At 43.8% G+C, this 27,939-nt stretch overlaps 1 protein-coding gene across 1 annotated transcript in view; it reads left to right on the forward strand.

Annotated features, from left to right (window-relative positions):
- Nucleotides 1-27,939, forward strand: part of frmpd4 (FERM and PDZ domain containing 4) — a 138,982-nt gene that overhangs the window by 78,751 nt on the left and 32,292 nt on the right. Inside the window, exons 12-14 of the mRNA XM_060936630.1 lie at nucleotides 10,803-10,929; nucleotides 14,750-14,839; nucleotides 15,108-15,290. Of these exons, the coding sequence (XP_060792613.1) occupies nucleotides 10,803-10,929; nucleotides 14,750-14,839; nucleotides 15,108-15,290 (400 nt within the window). The remainder of the gene's footprint in view (nucleotides 1-10,802; nucleotides 10,930-14,749; nucleotides 14,840-15,107; nucleotides 15,291-27,939) is intronic.

Below are 27,939 nucleotides of genomic sequence, written 5' to 3' on the forward strand. Positions count from 1 at the left end.
TCAGAGGGACAGATTTGGGGGGGAGAAAATGCAGGTTGTTAGGTATGCCCAATGTCACCTGAATAAGTAGGAACAGTATACATATTGCACTGAGTATAAGCAGGGACTCCGGCAACTAACTACTGTATGACAGCATAACTAAAAGGGGAGAGCCAGAAGGTAACACAGGCATGAAGGAGCCCCGGGACATAAAGCAGCCAGCCACTACACCGTCAACAAACTTGAGTGAGCAAGCGAGTGGGGACTGACAGCATCCATACATCCCAGTTTACCAAAACACTCTATGTCTGAGGACCCTCTAGATCTACACCTTTACCTCATAAACACCATTAACAAAAGGCTTGACTAAACAGATATGTTTTCGGCCTAGACTTAAATGCTGAGACTGTGTCTGATTCCCGAACATTACTTGGAAGGCTGCTCCATAACTGTGGAGCTTTGTAAGAAAAGGCTCTGCCCCCTGATGTAGCCTTCACTATACGAGGTACCAGCAGATAGCCTGCACCTTTTGATCTAAGTAGGTGTGGCGGGTCATAGAGGAGCAGATGTTCACTCAGGTACTGTGGTGCGAGACCATTTAGTGCTTTAAAGGTCAAGAGTAGTATTTTATAATCAATACGAAATTTGATTGGGAGCCAATGCAGTGTGGATAAGACAGGCATGATGTGGTCATATTTTCTAGTTCTAGTAAGGACTCTTGCTGCTGCATTTTGAACTAACTGGAGCTTGTTTATGCACTTATTGGAACATCCAGACAGTAAGGCATTACAATAATCCAACCTGGAGGTAATGAAAGCATGGACTAGTTTTTCCGCGTCATGTAATGACATTAAATTTCTTATCTTTGCAATATTTCTGAGATGAAAGAAAGCTATCCGGGTGATGTTATCAATGTGAGTTTCGAATGAAAGACTGGCGTCAATAATCACTCCAAGGTCTTTTACTGCTGCACGTGAAGAAACAGAAAGGCCATCCAGAGTCACTGTGTAATCAGAAAACTTACTTCTAGCTGTATGTGGTCCTAGTACAAGTACTTCAGTCTTGTCAGAGTTAAGCAGAAGGAAATTAATAAGCATCCAGTGTCCAATGTCCTTAACACATTCCTCAATTCTATAAAGCTGGTGTCTCTCATCAGGTTTTGCAGAGACATACAACTGTGTGTCATCAGCATAACAGTGGAAACTAATACAATGTTTACGAATAATATCACCCAGAGGTAACACATATAGAGAAAAAAGCAGTGGACCCAAGACAGAACCTTGTGGAACACCAAACTTTACCTCAGTACGTCTAGAAATATCACCATTTATATCAACATACTGATAACGATCAGTTAAATAAGACCTGAGCCAGGAGAGGGCCGTTCCCTTAACTCGCACAACATTTTCTAGTCTATCCAGAAGAATGGAATGATCAATGGTATCAAATGCTGCACTAAGGTCAAGCAACACAAGTAGCGAGATACAGCCCTGATCAGACGGCAACAGTAGGTCGTTTACTACTTTAATCAGTGCTGTCTCTGTGCTATGATGAGGTCTAAATCCTGACTGATACATTTCATGGATGTTATTCCTATGTAAATATGAGCATAACTGTTATGCCACAGCTTTTTCAAGGATCTTGGAGATAAAGGGGAGGTTTGATATTGGCTGATAATTGGACAGCTGACAGGGATCAAGGTCAGGTTTTTTAATCAGGGGTTTGATAACTGCTAGTTTAAAGGAGTTAGGTACGTAGCCAATCGTAAGAGAAGAATTTATTATTTTTAGAAGCGGTTCAATTACTTCAGGTATTATCTGTTTGAATAGACGTGTAGGTAAGGGATCTAGTACGCAAGTTGAGGCTTTTGATGCAGAGATTAATGAAAGTAATTCAGTTTCTTTAAGGGGAGTAAAACATTCTAACTGATGATCTGATACAGTTCTATAGTTAACTACAAGGTCACTTTCATTGTCTGACCTTAAATTAGTAGTTTGAATTTTTTGTCGGATATTCTCAATTTTGTCATTAAAAAAATTCATGAAGTCGTTGCTACTACATACTGCAGGTGTGCATGTGTCTATAGTGGACTTATTCCTGGTTAATTTTGCTACAGTATTAAATAGGAATCTAGGATTATTTGTGTTATCTTCTCTTAGGGAGGAGAGATATGTTGATCTCGCAGCACTAAGAGCTTTTCTATACTTCAGGAAGCTCTCCTTCCACGCTAATTTGAACACTACCAATTTTGTTTCACGCCATTTACGTTCCAGTTTTCGAGTGGTCTGTTTTAATGTGCGAGTGTCATCATTATACCAGGGTGCTAATTTTTTGTCTCTGACCATTTTCCTTTTTAGAGGAGCTACATTATCTAAGGTCTGACAGAATGTTGACTCTAAGCATTCAGTTGCCTGATCAAGTTTTGCAGGGGCTGACAGTGACCCAATCAAAGTTGATAACTCTGGGAGATCATTTATAAAGCTCTGTGCGGTAGTTGATGTAAATGTACGTTTAATACAGTAGCGTGGTGAGGTGCATATATTATTACTCAGACATAGTTTGAATGAGATGAGATAATGATCTGAGATAACTTCAGACTGTGGAAGTATGACTATATTGTCTATGTTTAATCTGAATGTTAGTATTAGATCAAGTGTGTGACCACCATTATGGGTCAGTCCTATGACATTCTGATTAATCCCTACTGAATCTAAGATGGACACAAATGCTGTTTTTAAAGGGTCTTCTGGGTTATCAAAGTGAATATTAAAATCTCCGACAACTAAAGCTTTGTCTAAGGAAATAACCAGATCTGAGATAAAATCTGCAAATTCAGAAAGAAACTCAGAATATGGCCCCGGGGGCCTGTAAATAATAAGCAATGGAATTAACTGGGTAGACTTATTTTTCGAGGCTACATACATTATATGAGTATGAAGAACTTCAAATGTATTAAATTTATAACCAGGTTTTTGTGTTACACCTAGATAATCATTATAAATAACCGCAACGCCTCCTCCTCTGCCAGTTTGACGAGGCTGGTGTATATAACTGTATCCAGGAGGACTCGCTTCATTTAATGTTATATATTCATTTGGCTTAATCCATGTTTCAGTTAAACAAAGTACATTAAACTCCTGATCAGTAATGAGTTTATTAACCATTAGCGCTTTAGATGTAAGCGATCTAATATTTAATAGCCCCACCTTTAGATCAAAGGTGCTGGCAGCAGCTGTACAGTCAGTATGATCTAATTTTATATTGATTAGGTTACTGGAACAAACTCTCTGAAAATTTCTACCTTTTTGTTGAGCTCGGGGAACAGACACAGTCTCGATGTAGTGGACCCTGAGTGACGACTCTGTGCAGCTAGCAGACAATCAGTTTAGCCTGTTCGTCTGCTCCCTGGCCTTGGCTCTGGATTGTCAGAAATTAACTAGGCCTGTTCTGAGACTATGACCTATGCTGCAGGAAATGAGAGCAGCACCTTCCCAAGTGGGATGGATACCGTCCCGCCCTAACAGGCCAGCAGTGCCCTCAAAATTAGTCCAATTATCTATAAAGCCCACACTGTTTTCAGAGCACCACCTGGACAGCCAGCAGTTCAGCGACCATAACCTGCTGTAAGCTACATCGCCACGCCGCATTGGGATGGGGCCAGAGCATACTACAGCATCGGACATCTCATCTCATCTCATCTCATTATCTCTAGCCGCTTTATCCTTCTACAGGGTCGCAGGCAAGCTGGAGCCTATCCCAGCTGACTACGGGCGAAAGGCGGGGTACACCCTGGACAAGTCGTCAGGTCATCACAGGGCTGACACATAGACACAGACAACCATTCACACTCACATTCACACCTACGGTCAATTTAGAGTCACCAGTTAACCTAACCTGCATGTCTTTGGATTGTGGGGGAAAACGGAGCACCCGGAGGAAACCCACGCGGACACGGGGAGAACATGCAAACTCCGCACAGAAAGGCCCTCGCCGGCCACGGGGCTCGAACCCGGACCTTCTTGCTGTGAGGCGACAGCGCTAACCACTACACCACCGTGCCGCCCCAGCATCGGACATCGCCTTCGCTAATTTAAACACCTCTACAAAGTTACTCTTAGTAACCTCAGACTGACGAAGGCGTATATCATTAGCTCCTGCATGGATAACTATCTTTGAGAACCTGTGCTTGCCTAGGACCCTAAGATTGCCTGCTATGTCCGGCACCCTGGCTCCCGGTATACACCTGACTAAAGCTGCTGGTGCCCCTAAAGGCTGAGCTAATTTCACGTGCCGTATGATAGAGTCCCCTATAACCAGAGCTCTTTCAGGTTTCTCAGTGGGTGCATCACTAAGGAGAGCAAACCTGTTCGGCATGTGACGCGGAGAGGAGTGGTGCTCCCGTGGGTGAGCCTCAGCGGTAGCTTTGGCTCTACGCTTATGCTGCCGAGTCGTCACCCATTCGCCCCGCTATAAGGGCTCTAATGCCGGAGTTGGGGGATTACTAACTCCACCTAGGGCATCCAGACTTTCCCCTACAGAAACTACACTGTTCTCACGCTCACTAACCTTCTCTAAAGCCTGGACACGTGCTTCTAGCACTGTAATCTTCTCCGTCAGAGAGCTAACTAATCTGCACTTATCACAAATAAAGCTAATAAAGCTATCACTAGCGACGGAGGAAGAATGACTAAACATCCTGCACTCAGCACACTGAACAGGCTGAAAGTGTGCCATGATGAAAAGATTCATGTACCTTAATCAAAGATCTGTTTATATTAAAGCAGATCTGATGTGGATGGCCTCTGCTTGTGGTCCTTACACAGGAGGAGAGAAAAAGAAAGCTTTTTTCTTGCAGTGCCCAGCAGTGTTCTCCCCGGGCGCTTTTAAAGTGGCGCACCGCCACCCTTCCCTTGGCCAAAAAAAAAAGTAACTTCATCAGGATATACCAAATAAATCATAAAGTATTCGCTTTATTATAATTTTTTAACTATTTAACACGCAGAAGACCATTAAACGAATGCATGCGGGGCTACCTGAAGTGGCCAAAATAACTAGCCAGCAGCTAAAAAACTCTGCAGGTGTTTGTAGTGTTATTGTGCAACGGTTATGCTTATCTATCGTCTTTTCTGACCATACACAGTTACAGTAATCATATAACAGCACACACACACACACACACACACACACACACACACACATTAGTTAAGTTCACGTCTTTTATTTTATGTATCTGTGATCATGTAGGCGAGAGCTGCATTTTCCCGCTGCTTCTGTGTTTGTTTACTGCAGGACTTCCGGGTTCCTCGTTCAAAGGACCCGAACTACGGAGGTCGGGGTGGCTTTGTAGTGCCAGTCTCGGGCACGCGCACCAGCTCATGCATTGATTGGAGTGGTTTCACCCAATTAACATTATGTGTATTGTAAAAAATATATGCATTTATTGTAATTGGGTATTTTGTTTATGCATGGAAGTTCATTTATTTTTCACACACAGGAAAAAAATATAGTTAATTCAGGGATGCGCAACAGGCGCATCAGTCTCAACTGAAATGTCGAGTCTCACATTGACAATAAAGATGTACAGTAAGAATGTGTTAATTTTTTGTAAAATGATTTTAACAATGATTTAGCATTTCCTATCCATTTATTCGCCAGTTTCACTGTCAAAAATGCCCAAAGTCCGTCAGCTTCAGGGTGATGAAGTCCCCCTGGCCCCCCACTGGGGCCCCGCCCCCTTCGCCACCTTTTATTTTTGAAAAGTGGAGAACCCTGCCCAGTTTACATTTTAAAAGTTATTGCTATTTTGCATGTTTGTCGTTATACATTCAATTTCTTGATTTTGCAAGCGTTCGTGTTATGTTCTAATTTCCCAAATCTTGATTGGGCTATTTGTGGCATATGAACTGTAATTGCCATGAGACCCAGGAATGACTGTTGAATTTTTATTTCAGATGGACCATGGAGAGCTAACAATTGGCTGTTAGAAATTGTGAAATTCGTTTTTGGCCGGGCCCCCCCCCCAGTCCCCTCACCAGGGCGTAGTTGCCCTGGACCCACATGGGGGCCACCTAGACCCCCGGCCTAATCTGTTACTTTTCACATTTCATCTGTTGTTTTCCATACTAATGAAAACCCTGCACTTGTTTATCTCACCCCACAAAGACCTTCTTTGACATATGCATCTTGCCATGCAACCTCAAACAGTCCTCAGCACTTGGAGGATAATTTAGTAAATAAGTACTTTGTCTCCTGCTGTAAACCCTTGCAGTTGATTGCCCCGTTGTACACTGACATTCCTGGGTCTTGTGCCAATTCTGCCACATTAAAGGACCTAATGCTTGGAGTGTCGAGTGTTGCTTGCAGGTCCATTATTTATTGAATTTCATTTTTATTGTGTGAAGGCTCTTTCTGCCAATACTATCAAATGGTATCTAGGACACTCTCAGTTTTCAAAACCCTGTGGAGCCTTTGGAGATATTATAAGAAAATTAACTCAAGCAGCTCCATATAATGCATGTGAGTAACTTTCCAAAAGTAAATATTAACTCAACTTTTGTTATCTATAAATATAGCTCTGCATGCCTAAATAGTGGTGATACCACCTAGTGTACTGTTATATGATGTCAAAGTCCCTCCCGTGGCAGGACCTGATCTTCCCAGGCAGTCTCCCATCCCAGAACTAACCAGGCCCTTAAGGTGCATTGGGCAGTGTCGAGCTCCATTTCCATAGCCTTCAGCCTGTTACATAGATAGGGTTACAGTGGGGGACTGGTCCTCTGGTAACTGCAAGAGTTTAACTCTCTACTAACATCTGTATTGAGGCATGCCTCTCCAGATGGCAGTAGGTACCATTTTTATGATGGTCTTTAGTATGACCCGACCACGAGTAGAGCTCACAATCTCCCAGACGTGAGGCAGACACGTTAACCACTAGGCCAGCTCGTGGTATACTACATGATGTACAGTGGGGCAAAAAAGTATTTAGTCAGCCACCAATTGTGCAAGTTCTCCCACTTAAAAAGATGAGAGAGAACTGTAATTTTCATCATAGGTACACTTCAATTATGAGAGACAGAATGGGGGGAAAGAATCCAGGAAATCACATTGTAGGATTTTTAATGAATTAATTGGTAAATTCCTCGGTAAAATAAGTATTTGATCACCTACAAACAAGCAAGATTTCTGGCTCTCACAGACCTGTAACTTCTTCTTTAAGAGGCTCCTCTGTTCTCCACTCGTTACCTCTATTAATGGCCCCTGTTTGAACTCATTATCAGTATAAAAGACACCTGTCCACAACCTCAAACAGTCACACTCCAAACTCCACTATGGCCAAGACCAAAGAGCTGTCAAAGGACACCAGAAACAAAATTGTAGACCTGCACCAGGCTGGGAAGACTGAATCTGCAATAGGTAAGCAGCTTGGTGTGAAGTAATCAACTGTGGGAGCAATTATTAGAAAATGGAAGACATACAAGACCACTGATAATCTCCCTCGATCTGGGGCTCCACACAAGATCTCACCCCGTGGGGTCAAAATGATAACAAGAACGGTGAGCAAAAATCCCAGAACCACATGGGAGGACCTAGTGAATGACCTGCAGAGAGCTGGGACCAAAGTAACAAAGGCTACCATCAGTAACACACTACGCCACCAGGGACTCAAATTCTGCAGTGCCAGACGTGTCCCCCTGCTTAAGCCAGTACATGTCCAGGCCCGTCTGAAGTTTGCTGGAGAGCATTTGGATGATCCAGAAGAGGATTGGGAGAATGTCATATGGTCAGATGAAACCAAAATTGAACTTTTTGGTAAAAACTCAACTTGTCGCGTTTGGAGGAGAAAGAATGCTGAGTTGCATCCAAAGAACACCATACCTACTGTGAAGTATGGGGGTGGAAACATCATACTTTGGGGCTGTTTTTCTGCAAAGGGACCAGGACGACTGATCCGTGTAAAGGAAAGAATGAATGGGGCCATGTATCGTGAGATTTTGAGTGAAAACCTCCTTCCATCAGCAAGGGCATTGAAGAGGAAACATGGCTGGGTCTTTCAGCATGACAATGATCCCAAACACACCACCCAGGCAACGAAGGAGTGGCTTCATAAGAAGCATTTCAAGGTCCTGGAGTGGCCTAGCCAGTCTCCAGATCTCAACCCCATAGAAAATCTTTGGAGGGAGTTGAAAGTCCGTGTTAGAGCCCTGCACTCCCGTGGGAGTCCCGCGGGACCCGCCGCAAAGCAGTGCGGCGCGGGACAAATTTTGAAAGCTCATTGCAGGCGGGACCGGAAGTGCACATATGCGGCGCAGGCGGGAGCAGTGATAAGCTGCAGTCCCGCTAACTAAAAACATGTTTGAAATAAAATGTATAAATTATTAATTTATGTCTATCATATATAATTTGTACTGGATATTTTATTTGGCATTAATAAAAACATTTTAAGATGCCTAAATTTGCAGAGAGAGTCAGATTGCCAGATTGAGTGAGGAATAACATCTTAAATTTGCCATTGATCACCCTAACGGGAAAGCCTTTGCTCACTCTAATGACTCACAGTTCACACCCAGCTAGCAAGAGAACCATGAGTGAAGTGATTTACTGCTTGCGTTAGTCTACAACTCTAATCAGAGAGACAGGTTACACAGTGACGGTAGGCTTGACTCAATGCTATCCCAGAAATCCTTCCTGTAATATGCAAATTTGGCTGTCCAATCAGAGGCGGCCAAATTTGCATATTACAGGAAGGATTTCTGGGATAGCATTGAGTCAAGCCTACCGTCACTGTGTAACCTGTCTCTCTGATTAGAGTTGTAGACTAACTCAAGCAATAAATCAATTCACTTCTCTTTCTAGCTCTGCTTTACAATAAAAAAAAAACACCATTGGTACAAAGCAAGCCCATTCACTTTTTTATGCTGATCAGAGAATTACAATGGTTTCTCATGTGATAAAAATGTGCGATTCACGATTAAATATTTTAATTGCTTGACAGCACTAATTATTATTAGAGACACTACATGCTGAATTCAGAAACAAGGTAAATAATAACAAATGTGAATGTGAGCTGTAGATATTTATGCTCAAATCCACTCAAAGTAGGGGGCGGGGCAGCATCATGCTGTGTCAAGACAAGAACTTTCCTGAGAAATAACGCGAACGTCTGCATCATGCGGGATTTGCGGGCGGGAGCGGGACTGAAAATCATAATTCTTTGCGGGCGTGGGCGGGAGCGGGACTGCACAATGCGGGCGGGAGCGGGACTGAAAAATCCGACCCGCGCAGACCTCTAGTCTGTGTTGCCCAGCGACAGCCCCAAAACATCACTGCTCTAGAGGAGATCTGCATGGAGGAATGGGCCAAAATACCAGCAACAGTGTGTGAAAACCTTGTGAAGACTTACAGAAAACGTTTGACCTCTATCATTGCCAACAAACGGTATATAACAAAGTATTGAGATGAATTTTTGTTATTGACCAAATACTTATTTTCCACCATAATTTGCAAATAAATTCATTAAAAATCAGACAATGTGATTTTCTGGATTTTTTTTCTCATTTTTTTTTCTCATAGTTGAGGTATACCTATGATGAAAATTACAGGCCTCTCTCATCTTTTTAAGTGGGAGAACTTGCACAATTGGTGACTGACTAAATACTTTTTTGCCCCACTGTAGTCTGTTAGTATTATGTTTAGGGGTGTGGCTAAAATATTAATTACTCCAGAGATTTAATTATCTGTTGCCATTCTTGTTATCTCCCCAGTATTCCAGAAGCATTCTGAGAACATCCTATCTGTCATAAATGTGGAATTAGAGTTCAGCACATTTAGGGACCTAATGCTACCTGTTGTTACCTAGTGAGCTAAAATACAAGTTCTGGTTGCAGGGGACAAGAGTTCTATCTCACTCATTTTATGCAGCTTTGAGCCCAGTCATAGTGGGCTATCCTGGCTATAACAATAGATCTTGTTGAAGAGTAAATGCTTTCTGATCTCTGAGTGCATTTTTTGCGCAGGGTCTCAGTGTAAGATTCCTCACTTCCTTCATTACCTTGTGAAGCTCAGAATTGCATATTTTATGAACCAATTTGATTTTAGTCTTTTAGTTTGTATCTAACTAACAGACTAGCTTGCTACCATTGTCTCATGATAATGTATGACATATCTGGCATGTGACATACAAGTGTATCTCAAACAATTAGAATATTGTGAAAAAGTTCAATATTTTCCATCACTTAAGAAAATGAAAATGTAATATATTCTAGACTCATTACACGTAAATTAAAATGTTTCAAGCGTTTTTCTATTTTAATTTTGATAATTATGGCCTACAGCACAAAAAAATCTCCAAATATTAGAGTATTTCATTTCGAGTTTGAGTTAAACAGTATAAATACTGTGTATCTCTCGGTCTCATTCAGTACACACAACCACAATCATGGGGAAGACTACTGACTTGACAGTTGTATAGAAGTCGAGCATCAACACCTGTGGAGGGTAAGCCACAGAAGGTCATTGCTGAAAAGGCTGGCTGGAAAAGGTGCACAAGCAACAGGGATGATTGTCAAGAAAAGTGAATTTAAAAAATGAACTTTTTCATGATATTCTAATTGTTTGAGATGCACTCATATCCAGGCTTTGCCAAACTGACTTACAACAGCTTGTGAACATCAATTTCTGACTTGCCTTACTCAGTATTAATGTTTTTCTTAATTATAAAGAAATGTTTTTTTAAAGGGTCAGATAAAAATGCTTTGTAAGTGGCCGAAAAGTGTAATTAAATGTATCCACATGTACACCTAAACATATTTTTTTTTTCTCTGCAGGAAAGAGTGGGGGTTGGGTCTGTTTCTTCCTCCAGCAGTTCTGTCCAGCATGAAAGAGAAAAACATCAAGAAGGCCATTACTCACATTCTGAAAACAAACCAGAACCTGGTGCCTCCTGGGAAAAAGGTAAGCATGCACACTTGCTTTTTACAGTGGGGTCCAAAAATTACCAAATGTGCTCTATACTGACCCCTAGTGATAAATCAGAATAAGTAAGTCTGTCAGTCAGTCGCTATTACAGTTTTTCTCCATTGGTTTGGCTCATTTCTTGAAACTGAGGTGACATTCTCATAACTATAAGGCAATTTGGCCAAACAGACTTACAGTTCTGCACAACACTTCAGATAACCAGCAAAATGTCATTTGTCTCCCAAAACTACTCATCCATGCTTCAAAATGAAATCCCTTTCCCATCTAAATAGTCAGTACCATAAAAATGGCATAAATCCTTCTCAATTGCTTTGGCACATTTTCATTCATTCAGTTCTTCTGTCAAAATAACTTGGATGGTACAGCACAACTACATGGATCACCTGGCAATGTTTGTACAGCTCCCAAAACAGTTTACCCATCTGTCAAAACTACATTCCCTTCTCATATAACTAGTCAGTGCCTCCAAAATGCATTGTCCCTTTGGTATTGTGTAAGTACTGCGAGTCAAAATGCTTAGACGCTTTGTCATGGCATATGTCTAACTATAGGAATACAGTTTTCACACCACACACACACGTTGCACTCATTCTGCCGAGGAATTTTCATTTTTATTCTCAGCTAACATGAATTGTACACATTACTGTAGGTAGGGAACAATAAAAAGGAAAATGTATACGCTGTGTATACTGTGTACACAAAATACAAAAACCCACAAAAACAAACAAAAACAAACAAAAAATGAATACTGTAAATAAAGAGTCACAAATGAAGACCTTTTGTTTAGTCGCGGTCACTCCCCTCTCTCGCCTGGTCACCATCCTCATCTTCCTGGCCATCCATTCTCTGTGCTCTGTTCGGCCACAGATTCTCATCAACATCACATCTGATGTTTTCTCTTGAGATGCAGCGTGTGAAGAAGCGTCGTGAATGCCTGAGCCATCCTCTACACTGATCACCTGTTATATCCTCACAGGCAGCATCCATAGCATTGAGGAGAGACCTCTGGTTTTCGGCATGGTGTTCATATACTCTCCATCTCCAAGCAGAGAAAAAACTCCTCGATAGGATTCAGGAATGGAGAATATGGTGGTAACAAGACATTATGCATTCTTGGATGCATGTTGAACCATGCCCGGATGCGTGGACCACAGTGGAAATTAACATTGTCCCATACAATGACAAACTGGGGTAGGTGGGGCCCTTCGAGACCCCTCTCATTTTCTGGGACCAAATATACATATAGTTGGTCCAGGAAACGGAGGAGTTTCTCTGTGTTATACGGGCCCAAGCTTGCAGTGTGGGTGGCCACACCATTTTCTGAAATAGTCGCGCACAAGGTTATATTTCCCCCCCGCTGGCCTGGGACATCCACTGTGGCCCGCTGGCCAATGATGTTTCGGCCACGCCTGCGGCCCTTGGCCAGGTTGAAGCCTGCCTCATCAACAAACATTAGGATGTGTGGTGTTTCACTCCCCTCCAGTGCCAGGATTCTCTGGAAAAGAGATAAATAGAGTAAAAAAAAATCAATCATGTAGATGGGTCATATGGTCACAGCAATGCTACACAATATGTTCTTCACAAAGTCAATATAACCCACTGTGGTTCCAATCCTAGAGTGCAGACTTATGCAGATTTTCTGGGGTAGTTTTTGATACAAAGAGAACAGAGACATACTGTTGACAGTGTTCTGTTACAGTTCAGCAAAATGCTGTGGTCATATATTGTAAAGCTGGAATCCAAAGGTAAAGAGGAGGATACTGAAACCCTCAGAAATTGGAACCTCTGCAGTGTTGGCTACTTATAGGTTACAAAATGATAGACAATGAATAATTGACTTACCTGCACATACTGGTACCGCAGCTCTTTTACTCTGGCAGTGTTCCTATCAAATGGTACTCTGTATATCTGTTTCATGGTGATTAGGTTCTTCTTCAGAACCCGGTCTATTGTTGATATGCTGATGGAGTTGATGTTATGGAAGACGCCATTGTTTTGGAGGACTGCATCCCGGATCTGTGTCAGTGTTATGGCATTATTTGCTATCACCATGTTACAGATCTCCTGTTCTTGGCGATCGGTTAGAAGTTTTCTTCTTCCACCCGCATGAGGTTGTCGGCCAATCCTGCACATAGACAACATAACTATTTGTTGTCCTTGCCTTATGTGTTTGTTACAGATTATCAATCACTGTACAGTAATGACTGCATTACACACCACTTTACTGTATTTGTAGGCTACTGTACTTACAATTGCACTGCCATTCTATTGCGAATTCTTGCTGTATTTTGTCCAATTTACAACAGTATTTCCTTTGTCATTCTACAGTAGTGAACTGTATAATACTGTGACTTCACATCGAGGTAAGATTTTCGGCCTGGGTCTAAACACACACACACGCACGCACGCACGCACACAGTCAAACAGTTGTCATTGCCTGAGTGCATACCTGTTTTCCCGCCGAAAGGTTTGAATGATGGAGGAAACTGTGGAGCGTGGCACGTTAGGCTGCACTCTGCGCCCTGCCTCTGCCATTGTGAGGTGATGGTTGATGACATGATCAATAATGGTGGCCTGAATTTCATCTGGGACAACATGATGTCTGCGAACTCTATTTCCTCCTATTCCACCACCACGAACCCTCACTCCTCCTCCTCTTCCCTCTCCTCTACCTCCACGCACCCTCAATCCTCCACCTCCTCTTCCTCTTCCTTCTCTTCCTCTTCCCCTTCCTCCAAGTGGAGATTGCCCTGGTTGATGCACTTGCTCTCTCTCCATGTTGACATAGGAAAAAGTACTAGCACCAGGCCAAGCTGTATATATACAGCAATGCCAGCACTCCAAAACATAGATAACACCTGTCAGGTAACTCAACAAACAGATGGATTGGTCACCTGCAAAGTGGGACACTCCTCCTTCGTTAGTCAGAAACTGATTTCACCTATTACCTACTAACATGATTATCCTAAATTTACTATGACATCTTACAAAATATGTACTGTATTCTATTCCAATTTCCTAACACTATTTTGACAATTGAGCAGACTATTCTGCATATGATGACTTATACGATGAAAATGTGCTGACATGTTTTGAGGACAATGACCATTACACTGAGAACCAACCAATTGGGATAGATCAGCAAGATACATTCATTTGAAAAATGTACTAAATGTAGGCTGATTGTGTTAACTGTAGGATACTTGTACATAGCCATTTGCATGGATGTACTAAATGCTTGAGACATGTACAAAGCATTTGAAATATTGATGAAAGCAATGATAAATGCCATTCTGTTGTGAGAAACTGCAAGTTAGTTTGGGGATTTGTCCATGTTGTTTTGAGAATGTCATCTCAGTTTCAAGAAATGAGCCAAACCAATGGAGAAAAACTGTAATAATAACCCCTTGGGACATAATGTGTACAATTGTACACATGACGTTCCATAGCATTTTTCCTTGTGTCCGAAGGGGACAAAAAAATAAATAAATAAAAATAATAATAATAATTTATCACAGATAAACATTTGTTGACCTCAATGAATTATTTCCAATTGCAAATGACAGTTTAAATGTTTTATATTGATCCTAATGTTAACAACTTAATGAAATTTTCTGTTTATCTGCACTTTTTATATATATTTATAATGTAAGGTGCTTAAAAAATAAATTAGGCAATACATTTTGAGTAATAGACTCATTTTATTGTAAGTATATACATGTATGTGTAGATTAAATAAATTGGATAGATGGATTAGATTGATTGATTGATTGATTGATTGATTGATTGATTGCAGCTGACAGCAGTGCAGGCCAAAGTCCACTACCTGAAGTATCTCAGTGACCTGAGACTGTATGGAGGAAGAGTGTTTAAGTCCACACTGCTTGTGAGTATGTGGTTTGTGATTTCATAATACAGTGTGTACAGTTATAAAAGAATGTCTTCAATACAAACAGAACCTTCTAGATTCGTGAGCATTATTATTTAATAATATCTTACTCAAAATTGAGACACCTATTGTTCAGCATTCTGAGATATTTAAATCAGCACTGTGAAGAAAGCACAAGAGAAATGCGACTATAGACTGTGTGTGTGTGTGTGTGTGTGTGTGTGTGTGTGTGCGTGTGTGTGTGCGACGTATGTCATGCCATTAGCAAGCAGAGAAACACACAGAAGTGACTCTTCTAGTTGGGCCACGACATGGAATTAGCCACGTCATCAACACCAAAACCAACATGGTGGCCCTGCTGGCTGACTTCAGCCATGTTAACCGCATCGAGATGTACACAGAGGATGAGAGGAATGTAAGAGTAGAGCTTCATGTGCTCGATGTGAAGGTAAAATGGATGGATGGGGAGATGGATGAATGGGGAGATGATTGGAAGGATGATTTATACTGTAGGATGGGTGGATGGATTGGAATGTTTTGATCAAGTCATGAATGTCATGTGATGGTGCAAAGTTGTGATGGATGGATGAAAGGATGGACGGGGAGGTGTTTGGATGGAAGGATGGATGGATCGATGAGGAGGTGTGTGGATGGATGGATAATGGATAGATGAAGTGGTGTTTGGATGGATGGGTGGATGGATGGGGAGGTGTTTGAATAGATGGGTGTTTGGACAGATGCATGCATGGATAGATGGGGAGTTGGATGGATGGATGGATGGATGGATGGATGGATGGATGGTGAGGTGTTTGGATGGATAGATGGCTGGATGGGGAGGAGGATGGATGGATGGATGGATGGATGGATGGATGGATGGATGGATGGAGAGGTGTTTGGATGGATGGGGAGGTGTTTGGAAGGAAGGATGGATGAATAGAGAGGATTTTGCATAGATGGGTAAATGGATGGATGACTGGATGGAAGAGGAAGTGTTTGGATGGATGGATGGATGGATGGATGGATGGATGGATGAGGGATGGATGGGAGTAGTTGAGATGCAAGGATGGGTGGATGGAGATGTGTTTGGATGGATAGATAGGGAGGTGTTTGGATGGAAGGATGGATGCAGAGGATTTTGGATGGATATGTGAATGGATGGGGAAATGGATGGATGGATGGATGGATGGATGGATGGATGGATGGATGGATGGATGGATGGAGAGGTGTTTGGATGAATGCATGGGGATTTGTTTGAATGGATGGTCAGATGGATGGATGGATGGATGGATGGATGGATGGAGACATTTGGATGGATGGATAGGGAGGTGTATGGATGGATGGATGCAGAGGATTTTGGATGAATGGGTGAATGGATGGGGAAGTGGATGGATGGATGGATGGATGGATGGGGAGGGGTTTGGATGGATAGATGGGGAGGTGTTTGGATGGAAAGATGGATTCATGGATGGAGAAGTGTTTGGATGGATGGATGGATGGATGGATGGATGGATGGAGAGGAATTTGGATGGGTGGATGGATGGATGGATGGATGGATGGATGGAGAGGTGTTTGGATGGATGAAAGGATGGATGGCTGGGGAGGTGTTTGGATGAATGCATGGGGATTTGTTTGGATGGATGGATGGATGGATGGATGGATGGATGGAGAGTTGTTTGGATGGATGGATGGATGGATGGATGGGGAGGTGTTTGGATGGGTAGATGAGGAGGTGTTTGGATGGAAAGATGGATTCATGGATGGAGAAGTGTTTGGATGGATTGCTGGATGGATGGATGGATGGATGGATGGATGGATGGATGGGGAGGAATTTGGATGGGTGGATGGAGAGATGGATGGATGGATGGATGGATGGATGGATGGATGGATGGATGGATGGATGGATGGAGAGGTGTTTGGATGGATGAAAGGATGGATGGCTGGGGAGGTATTTGGATGAATGCATGGGGATTTGTTTGGATGGATGGATGGATGGATGGATGGATGGGGAGGTGTTTGGATGGATAGATGAGGAGGTGTTTGGATGGAAAGATGGATTTATGGATGGAGAAGTGTTTGGATGGATGGATGGATGGATGGATGGATGGATGGGGAGGAGTTTGGATGGGTGGATGGAGATATGGATGGATGGATGGATGGATGGATGGAGAGGTTTTTGGATGGATGAAAGGATGGATGGCTGGGGACGTGTTTGGATGGCCTGATATGTTATAGAATAGAATGCCTTTATTGTCACTGCACAAATGTACAACAAAATTTAGTTCATCACAGGAGAGCAAAGCTGCTGCATACGTGTGCGTCACCACTCTTGGGCACTTCAGCCCAAGGCCGTCCTATGTTAACCTAACTGCATGTCTTTGAACTGTGGGGGAAACCAGAGCACCTGGAGGAAACCCACGCAGACACGGGGAGAACATGCAAACTCCACACAGAAAGGCCCCCGTCAGCCGCTGGGCTCGAACCCAAAACCTTCTTGCTGTGAGGCGACAATGCTAACCACTACACCAAAAGATATTGTGAGATATTACAGAAATAAACATATATCGCAATGACCAAATTTCACCAATTTTATGAAATTGAAAGACCATCTAGCTTTAAGAAAAAAAATATTGGAAGCTGATTTTACTTGATTAGATTGCCAAAGTATGCTTGTACCTTGCGTAATTTATCTCCAACTATTGCTCCATTTGATTAGAGTGATTTTACTTTGTCTGTGAAAAGAAAATAGAATTACCATAAAATAATACAACTTACTACGCCACAGTCCGTTAACCTCACGGGGTGCGTGGGGTTTAGGGTGAAAACCGACAAGCGGATCGATAACTCTGCACCAAGCACAAGCAAGAAAAAGTCTCCCGCCCTAAAGTTGGGCACTTGGAATGTCAGGACAATGACACCTGGCTTTTCTCATGATCTACGAACTGTTGAGGATGTGTGCAAGACTGCTGTCATTGATATGGAACTGAGCAGACTACATATGGACGTCGTTGCCCTCCAAGAGACCAGACTGCTAGGATCCGGATCTCTGAAGGAGAAAGACTTCTCCTTTTTCTGGCAAGGAAAACCACCAGGTGCTGTCAGAGAGCACGGTGTCAGCTTTGCTGTCAGAAACACCCTCCTCGGATCCATTACATCTCCATCGCTAGGAAACGAGAGGCTCCTTTCCTTGCAGCTCCACTTGTCTTCGGGACCAATCACATTGATTAGTGCCTACGCGCCGACTTTAACTTCCACTGCAGAGGTCAAAGACCAATTTTACGATGATCTTAGCGCCACCATTGCAGCTGTCCCTGATACGAACACCTTGTTTATCCTCAGCAACTTTAACGCTAGAGTTGGTGCTGATTACAGTTCTTGGCCTATTTGCTTGGGTCATTTCGGCACGGGTAAGATGAATGAAAATGGATTTCGCCTCTTGGAGCTCTGCTGCTTTTATAATCTATGTGTAAGCAACACCTTCTTCAACACGAAGCCCCAACACAGAGTATCCTGGAGACACCCGTGATCAAAGCACTGGTACCAGCTAGACCTGATCCTGACAAGACACTCAAGCCAGTCCAGCATCAGGGTTACGCGTACCTACCAAAGTGCTGACTGCAACAGTGACCACTCTCTGGTGTGTAGCAAAGTGAACTTATGTCCAAAGAAATTGTACCACACGAAGATGCAAGGAAGACTCCGCATTGACACCATCAAGATCCAAAACTGCGGCAAGGTGGAAGAATTTGCAAGATCCCTCGAGGAGTCCCTTCCAGGCCCCACTGAAGCGAATGCCAGTGTAAGATGGAGACACTTCAAGAACACTGTTCGCAATGCTGCCTTGTCTATATTTGGCAAGAAAACCAATAAGACGACAGACTGGTTCAAGGCTAATTATGAGGCATGTTGCCTGTGATTGAGGTAAAAAGGAGGGCCCTATCAGCCTATAAGGCTTGCCCCAGTGAAGGCAATCTTCAAGCTCTCCATAGAGCTCATAGCACAGTCCAGCAGTGTGCCAGGAGATGCGCTAACGACTTCTGGCTACGGCTCTGTTCTCAGATACAGACGGCAGCCAACACAGGCAATATTAGGGGGATGTATGATGGCATCAAGCAAGCTCTCTTACCCGCACAGAGAAAAACTGCCCCCCTGAAGACCACTTCTGGGGAAGTGATCCAAGATAGGACAAAACAGATGGAGCGCCAGGTGGAGCACTTCACCGAGCTTTACTTTACAGAGAACATGATTGTCAAAGCAGCACTAAATGCCATCAAGTGCCTTCCCATGCTGGAGGAGCTTGATAGAGAACCAACCCTTGAAGATCTAAATGAGGCGTTGGACGTGCTCGCCTCAGGTAAAGCACCTGGAAAAGACGGCATCCCTGTGGAAGTTCTTAAATGCTGCAAAGATGCTGTTATCCCCAAGCTGCATGAAATCCTTTCCCTCTGTTGGAGACAAGGTGGGGTCCCTCAAGACATGAAGGATGCAGACATCGTCACACTCTATAAGAACAAAGGTGACAAGGGCGATTGCAACAACTTTCGCGGCATCTCTCTGCTCATCATCATTGGAAAGCTGTTCGCCAGAGTTGCTCTAAAGAGACTCCAAATACTTGCAGAGCGGGTGTATCCGGAATTGCATTGCGGTTTCTGGATGAACAGGTCTACCATTGACATGGTTTTCTCCCTCTGTCAACTCCAGGAAAAATGCAGGGAGCAATGGCAACCACTCTTCATAGCCTTCATAGACCTCACAAAGGCTTTTGAGCTAGTCAGCAGAGACGGCCTTTTCATGATCCTTCCAAAGATTGGGTGTCCGCCCAAGCTCCTCAGCATCATCAGATCCTTCCATGAAGACATGAAGGGTACTGTGATCTTTGACGGCTCCAGATCTGCCCCCTTTGAAATCCTTAGTGGCATGAAACAAGGCTACGTTTTGGCGCCGACCCTGTTTGGGATCTTCTTTGCCATTCGCCTGAAGCACGCTTTTGGCTCTGCAACAGAAGGCATCTACCTCCGCACCAGATCGGACGGGAAACTCTTCAATCTCTCCAGATTGAGAGCTAAATCCAAAGTCTAGCAGAGATGTGTTTGTGACGACCTATTTGCTGATGATGTTGCAATCACCGCTCACTCAGCTGAAGAGCTCCAGCAGCTCATGGATCGCTTTAGCGCTGCCTGCCAAGACTTCAGACTTACCATCAGCCTGAAGAAAGCACAAGTCATGGGACAAGGTGTAGATTCACCACCCCGCATCACAATTTCGAACCATGTGCTGGAAATTGTTCATGAGTTTGTCTACCTCAGCTCTACCATCTCTGATACCCTCTCTCTCAATTCAGAGCTGAGCAAGTGCATCAGTAAGGCAGCTACTACCATGTCAAGACTAGCAAGAAACAAGAAACTTACGGAGCACACCAAGGTCAAAGTCTATAGTGCGTGTGTCCTGAGCACCCTCCTGTACGGTAGTGAGTCCTGGACTTTACATAGCCGGCAGAAACTAATATTGGATGCCTTCCATATGCATTGCCTCAGATGGATACTAAACATCACTTGGCAGGACAAGATACAGAAAAATGATGTCTTAAAGAGAGCTAAAATCCCAAGCATGTTTGCGTTGGGGCGGCATGGTGGTGTAGTGGTTAGCGCTGTTGCTCACAGCAAGAAGGTCCGGGTTCAAGCTCCATGGCCGACGAGGGCCTTTCTGTGCGGAGTTTGCATGTTCTCCCTGTGTCCGCGTGGGTTTCCTCTGGGTGCTCCGGTTTCCCCCACAGTCTAAAGACATGCAGGTTAGGTTAACTGGTGACTCTAAATTGACCGTAAGTGTGAATGTGAGTGTGAATGGTTGTCTATGTCTATGTGTCAGCCCTGTGATGACCTGGCGACTTGTCCAGGGTGTACCCCGCCTTTCGCCCGTAGTCAGCTGGGATAGGCTCCAGCTTGCCTGCGACCCTGTAGAACAGGATAAAGCAGCTAGAGATAATGAGATGAGATGAGATGTTTGCGTTGCTGAAGCAGAGGTGCCTGCATTGGCTGGGCCATGTTGTGAGGATGGACGTGAGGATGGACGAGGGGCAAATCCCCAAAGATCTGCTGTATGGCGAGCTCGTCCAGGGAAAACGACCTTTAGGCAGACCCCTCTTGCGTTTTAAAGACACCTGTAAGAGAGGCTTTAAGGCCATGGGGGTTGACATCGACTCATGGGAAACCCTGGCCTCCAAGAGATCTACCTGGAAGCACACTCTACAGCAAGGTATCTCCAAGTTTGAAGAGGGCCGGGTTTTGCTTAATGAGACCAAAAGGCAGAAAAGAAAAGCCAGGAGTCAAATGTTAGAAGCCTCCATGTACATCTGCCAGCAGTGCGGAAAGGATTGTCATTCCCGCATTGGCCTCTGCAGCCACTCCAAATGCTGCAAGACTCCTACTGCGTGAAACCCATAGTCTTTCGAGACTGATGGGTGACTACTACTACTACTATTATTATTACTACTACTACCACCACTTACTAAGTGATGTCTTATTGCATGGTTTTAGACTGTTTGTACTCTATTTTGTCAAAGATCTTTATTGTTTAAAATGTAAATGTTTCTTTGGTTAATAATATATAAAAACCAGAATAATTATGAAATCAAAATATGTTAATAAAATATACTACTTATGTACATGTCCTTGCATTTTGGATTTGTATATCATCCAACATGGCAATGGGTGCATACATCACACTGTTTTTGTCACGTGGTTGCACACGAAGAATTCAGACATACTCCACTCCCTGTTCATGTAAGCACCCAGTGCATAGCTGCCCAAATAGTTCCATGTGGAGATTGTCAGTGAGTGCGTTTACATGCACATAGAGAAAATCGAATTTCTGCCGTTGCTTGACTGAAATCGAAGTTCTAAATGCCATGGATACACCTTAGCTAGGCTGAAATTGAACCAAACTTGATTTCTCGTAATCAAGCTACACGACCTAGATTATGTGATTTTTGCCGAGCTACTTAGTGCATGTATACCCTATCGAGCTATGTAGTCGAGTTACTTACTTCAGCACTGCCCCTTCCGGAAGTGACGAGTGACGAGACCACAAGCGGGAAACACGACAGCCTCGGTCGGCATGACAACAGTAGTAGCGAGCAGCAGAAGAGGTCAGGAGGAACAAACGAAGAAGAGAAAATGGTGAGCAGAAACATGCACTTCTGGAGCAATGAGGAGACAGAGTTCATGCTCATTCAGCTTAAGGAGTTGAATATATTAAAATTCATGGACGGGAGAAAAACGCGCAATGGAGAACACGGAACTGATAACTTTGTTTACACTCTTGAATAGCTCTTCTTCATGACGACAACCGGAAGTGTACCAACACGATGGGGCGTGTAGCGCCACCTGTGGCTCGGGTGCACAATGTGCCTCACACAATAGCTCAATTTCCTTGTGTGCATGTAGGATTGGATTTCTCTGGCACCCCTGCTGGGACCCTTTGCTCAATTACCAACAGCAGCTCGATTTGGATGTGCATGTAAACGTACTGACTGATTGTGCTAGTCCAGTTTACCTCCTTCCTTATGCTGTTTGTGGTAAAGTGCCATCTGTGTTAAAAGGTGCTTATGCATCATACATGTAATACGCGCCGGTCCCCAGCAATTTTTTTAATGATGCAACACAGAGCATTGAAACCATCAGAGTAATAGTCGGTAGGGGAAGGTATGATATGAGTTAGATCTGGATAGTTCATCCATCCATTATCTGTAGCCGCTTATCCTGTTCTACAGGGTTGCAGGCAAGCTGGAGCCTATCCCAGCTGACTATGGACGAGAGGCAGGGTACACCCTGGACAAGTCATTAGGTCATCTCAGGGCCGACACATAGATACAAACAACCATTCACATTCACACCTACAGTCAATTTAGAGCCACCAATTAGCCTAACTTGCATGCCTTTGGGTGAAATCGGAGCACCCAGAGGAAACCCACGTAGACACGGGGAGAGCATGCAAACTCCACACAGAAAGGCCTTCGTCAGCCGCTGGGCTCAAACCCAGGACCTTCTTGCTGTGAGGCGACAGTGCTAACCACTACACCGCCATGCCACCCCTGGATAGTCATGTATTGTAATTGAATGGCAGAAGCTGAAAATACAGCTGACACTTGGTGAACATCAACCGGTTGTTTTATTCTTATTCCATAGAGATGTCACTAATATAGTTGAATATTAATTACAATAAGTCTTTCATGAGCTTTCAGGGGCCTAAGGCGGCCCCCAACCCCTAGCCATTATCACTGGTGCCACTGCACTGATATTTTGATCTACTTAGAAGACTGGGAAAGGTGGATGGATGGATGGATGGATGGATGGATGGATGGATGGATGGATAAGTGTTTTGATGGAAGGATGGATGGGAAGTTGTTTGGATGGATGGATGGATGGATGGATGGATGGATAGGGAGGTGCTTGGATGGATGGATGGATGGATGGATGGATGGATGGATGGATGGATGGAGAGGTGTTTGGATGGAAAGATGGATAGAAGGATGGGGAGCTGTTTGGGTGGATTGATGTAAGAATGAATGGGGAGTTGTTTGAATGGATGAAAGGATGGATGAATACAGTGGTGTTTGGATTGAAAGGTGGATGGCTGCAGAGGTGTTTGTATGGAAGGATTGATGGATGGATAGGGAGGTGTTTGGATGGAAAGGTGTTTGGATGGATGGATGGATGGATGGATGGATGGATGGAGGGGAGTTGTTTGGGTGGATGGATGGATTCAAGATTTTTTATTTGTCATATACACAATAACAGACACTGCGGTTTATTATTGGGTAATGAAATTCTTATCTTGCAACTGCCCAACCAAACTACGCTTACCAATATAAAAAGAAATAAATATATAATATAAAGTGCATATGGAATGCAAAATATAAAGGTAGAGTGAAAAATGAAGATAACATTTAAAAAAAAAAGAGAGGCAAACAAACAATGTGCAAACATAGAGGTAGATATACTGTGCAATGTCTTGTGCAAAATTGCTAATATAATCCGTGGTTCAAAGCCTGATGGAAATATAGAGGTAGATGGTGATTATAATCCGTGGTTCAAAAGCCTGATGGAAATATAGAGGTAGATGGTGATTATAATCTGTGGTTCAAAAGCCTGATGGCCTGGGGGTAAAAACTGTTTGTCAGTCTAGTAGTCCTTGCTTTCACACTCCTGTAGCGTCTGCTAGATGGTAGGAGCGTGAATAGTCTGTGTTGTGGGTGTGTTTGGTCTCTGATGATGCTCTGTGCCCTTTTTGTGACCTGGGTGTTGTAAATGTCCTGTAGTGGGGGGAGGACAGCTCCACAGATGAACTGTGCCATTTTAATGACACGCTGGAGAGCCTTTCTGTCCTGAATTGTGCAGTTCCCATACCACACAGTGATGGAGTTTGTCAGGACGCTCTCCACTGTGCACCTGTAGAAGTTGCTGAGGAGTTTGGTGGACAGTCCAAATTTCCTCAGCTTCCTCAGGAAGAAGAGTCTCTGTTGAGCCTTCTTGATGGTCTGCTGTGTGTTGTGTGTCCAGGTGAGATCCTCACTGATGTGAGTTCCGAGGAATTTAAATGTTTTCACCCTCTCCACCTGTGTCCCGTTGATGTGCAGCGAGGCATGCTGGTCTCTCCTCCTCTTCCTCGGGCCAATAATCATCTCCTTGGTCTTCTCAGCATTCAAGGAGAGGTTATTTTCCTGGCACCAGGAGACCAGCTGAGCCACCTCCTCCCTGTAGGCGCTCTCCTCTCCGCCGGTGATCAGCCCAATGACAGTGGTATCGTCAGCGAATTTGATGATGGAAGTGTTGCTCTGGGTGGGGGTGCAGTCGTAGGTGAAGAGGGTGTACAGGAGTGGACTGAGCACACAGCCTTGGGGGGTCCCTGTGCTCACTGTCTTGGTGCTGGATGTTCTGGTACCGACTCTGACAGCCTGGGGTCTGTTTGTGAGAAAGTCCAGGACCCAGCAGCAGAGGGAGGATGTCAGTCCAAGGGTGGAGAGCTTCTCTGTCAGTCTGCTGGGGATGATGGTGTTGAAGGCTGAACTGTAGTCCACAAACAGCATTCAAACATAGGTGTCCCTGTGTTCCAGGTGTGACAAGGCTGTGTGGATGGCTGCATTGACGGCATCATCAGTTGAACGGTTCTGACGATATGCAAATTGAAGGGGGTCTATTGTGTCTGGGATGCCCTTTTTAATGTATGACATGACTATCCTCTCAAAACACTTCATTACAACTGAAGTGAGTGCAATTGGGCAATAGTCATTCAGGCATGTTATATTATTTTTCTTTGGGAGGGGCACTATGGTGGTGGTCTTGAAGCATGTGGGCACAGAAGACATGGAGAGGGACAGGTTGAAAATGTCTGTGAAGACCTCTGCTAACTGTGTGGAGCAGGCCCTCAAAGCATGGCAGGGATGTTGTCAGGGCCGGCTGCCTTTCGGGGGTTAGTCCTCCTGAAGACCTTGCTCACCTCGGTTATGGTCACAATAGGTGAAGAGCTCTGTGCTGCCTCTGTTGGTAGAATCCCTCTGTGTTGGTTGGTGTTGAGGGTGTCGAAGCGAGCATAGAACTCGTTCAGCTCATCTGGTGATGTGTTGTGGTTGGCTGTGACCCTGCTGTTCTTCTGCTGGAAATTGGTGATGTGTTGCAGGCCCTGCCACATGCATCTGGAGTCTGAGGTGTTGTAATAACCTTCCAGCTTCAGTCTGTACTGCCTCTTGGCTTCCCTGATGGATCTGCGTAGGTCATATCTGGCCTTTTTATATCCATCTGCGTCGCCAGAGGCAAAAGCGGTGGAGCGTGCATGTAGCATGGAGCGTACTTCACTGTTAATCCAAGGTTTTTGGTTAGGATACATTTTGCAGCGCTTGGTGGGGACAATCTCATTAATACACATACTGATGTAGCTGGTGACCACAGATGCATATTCCTCTAAATCCACAGAACAGTCTTCTTTCAAAGCAGCAGTCTTAAACACATCCCAGTTTGTAGAACTGAAGCAGTCCTGGAGCACTAGATCAGTCTCTTCATTCCAAACTTTAACAGTTTTACTCACTGGGGGGGCTTGTTTGAGAAGGGCCTTGTAAGCTGGGTAGAGGAACACAGAGATGTGGTCAGACTGTCCAAAGTGGGGGTGGGGCACAGCCTTGTAGCCATTTCTCACGTTGCTGTAGACATGGTCCAAGATGTTGTTGTCCCTTGTCGGAAAGCTCACGTGTTGATGGTACTTTGGTAGCACAGTCCTGAGGTTGCAATGATTAAAATCCCCGGCCACGATGAACACAGCATCTGGGTGTGTGGTCTCGTATTTGCCGATGATGTCGTGTAGTAGTCCTAGCGCTGTAGTGCGGTTGGCCTGCGGCGGGATGTAAACAGCCAGCATAAGCACAGCACTGAACTCCCTCGGTAGATAAAAGGGTCTGCACTTCACCATCAGCACTTCAATGTCCCCACAACAGTGTTTTTCAACAACCTGTACGTCTGTACACCATCTGTTGTGAACATAAAACACACACACCGCCACCTTTGTTTTTACCGGAAGCAGATGTGCAGTCTCCGTGGTGCATGGAGTGGGTCTGTAGTTCAATGGCCGGGTCTGGCAGGCTTGCAGTAGTCCAGGTTTCCGTAAAAATCAGGGCACAACACTCTCTGATCTCACGTTGAGATGTTATCCTGGTTCTCAGCTCATCCATCTTATTCTCGAGCGAGCGAACATTAGCTAGCAGAAGGCTAGGTAGCGGTGGTCTTGTAGCTCTAGCCTTTAGCCTAGCATGTAGCCCGCCTCTCTTACTGCACCTCCGTTTTGGGTGCGTGGATCGTCGGCCGTTTTGCCTACTCGAGTCTGGTGATGATGCGGCCTGCCGGATGGTGTCGGTGTAGCTTCGGTCGGTGTCAGCGATGAGAAGAAAGCTACAGTCCAGAAGGACTGGACTGGGCCCGTGGTGAATTTTACCAATGTCCAGAAGTGTGTCTTTGCTGTAGGTAATCCTAGTGTACAAGCACTGAGCATTTGTCACAATCAAAATTACTAAAATAAACAATAAAGACAATTGGTGTTGGGAGCGCGTCGCAAACACGTTCACCATGGGGGGCGCCATTTTGTTTAATTTATGGATGGATGAGGGGAGATGTTTGGGCAGGTGATTGGATGGATGGATAGATGGATGGATGGATGGAGAGTTGTTTGGATGGATAGATGGGAAGGTGTTTGGATGGATAAATGGGAAGGTGTTTGGATAGAAGTATGGGAAGGTGTTTGGATGGAAGGATGGATGGATGGGGAGTTGTTTGGATGCATGGATGGAGAGGTGTTTATATTATAGATTAATTCAGTGGTTTTCAACCGTTTTGCTTCATGACCCAAATTTTATGTTGGACATTCAGTCATGAACTAACACTATGCTGAACTTGTTTATCATATGGAACAAAATGAAGAAATGGATTTTAATTTTACATATTAATTTAGTTAATACTAATAATGTTTATCTATTGCATATGTTAATAAAGTTGGAAAATAATCATTTGCTCTCTGAGAAAACAGTAAGCAGCTTGCATACTGGATTGTTAAGGTTGTCCCTCATAATTATTTACAGTGGAAAAGACTGGTTTATTAAATGTAATACACGCTTAATCAAGTTCAAAATTAATAATAATAATAATAATAATAATAATAATAATAATAATAATAATAATAATAATAAACTTTATTTGCCAGGTATGTGAGCACACACAAGGAATTTGACTCTGGTTTCACTTAGCTCTCTTAGTACAAACAGATAAAAAGCAAAGAAAAAAAACAAAAAGCTATGTACATCTAGAAGGGTAAATATATGTATAGACAGCATAGTGCATGGATGAATTAGTAAATATAAATATACAGTGTGCACAGAATGACGGTATGAGTGTGCAGATATTTCACAGTTGATGTTACTGATATTTGAGTCCGGTTTTAGCTGTTCATCACAGAGACAGCCTGAGGGAAAAAACTGTTCTTGTATCTGGTTGTTTTTGCGTACAGTCATCTGTAGCGTCTCCCAGAGGGGAGAAGTTTAAACAGTTTGTGACCAGGATGTGATG

This window comes from Neoarius graeffei, chromosome 13, assembly GCF_027579695.1.
Source record: "Neoarius graeffei isolate fNeoGra1 chromosome 13, fNeoGra1.pri, whole genome shotgun sequence".
In the NCBI taxonomy this organism is placed as follows: domain Eukaryota; kingdom Metazoa; phylum Chordata; class Actinopteri; order Siluriformes; family Ariidae; genus Neoarius; species Neoarius graeffei.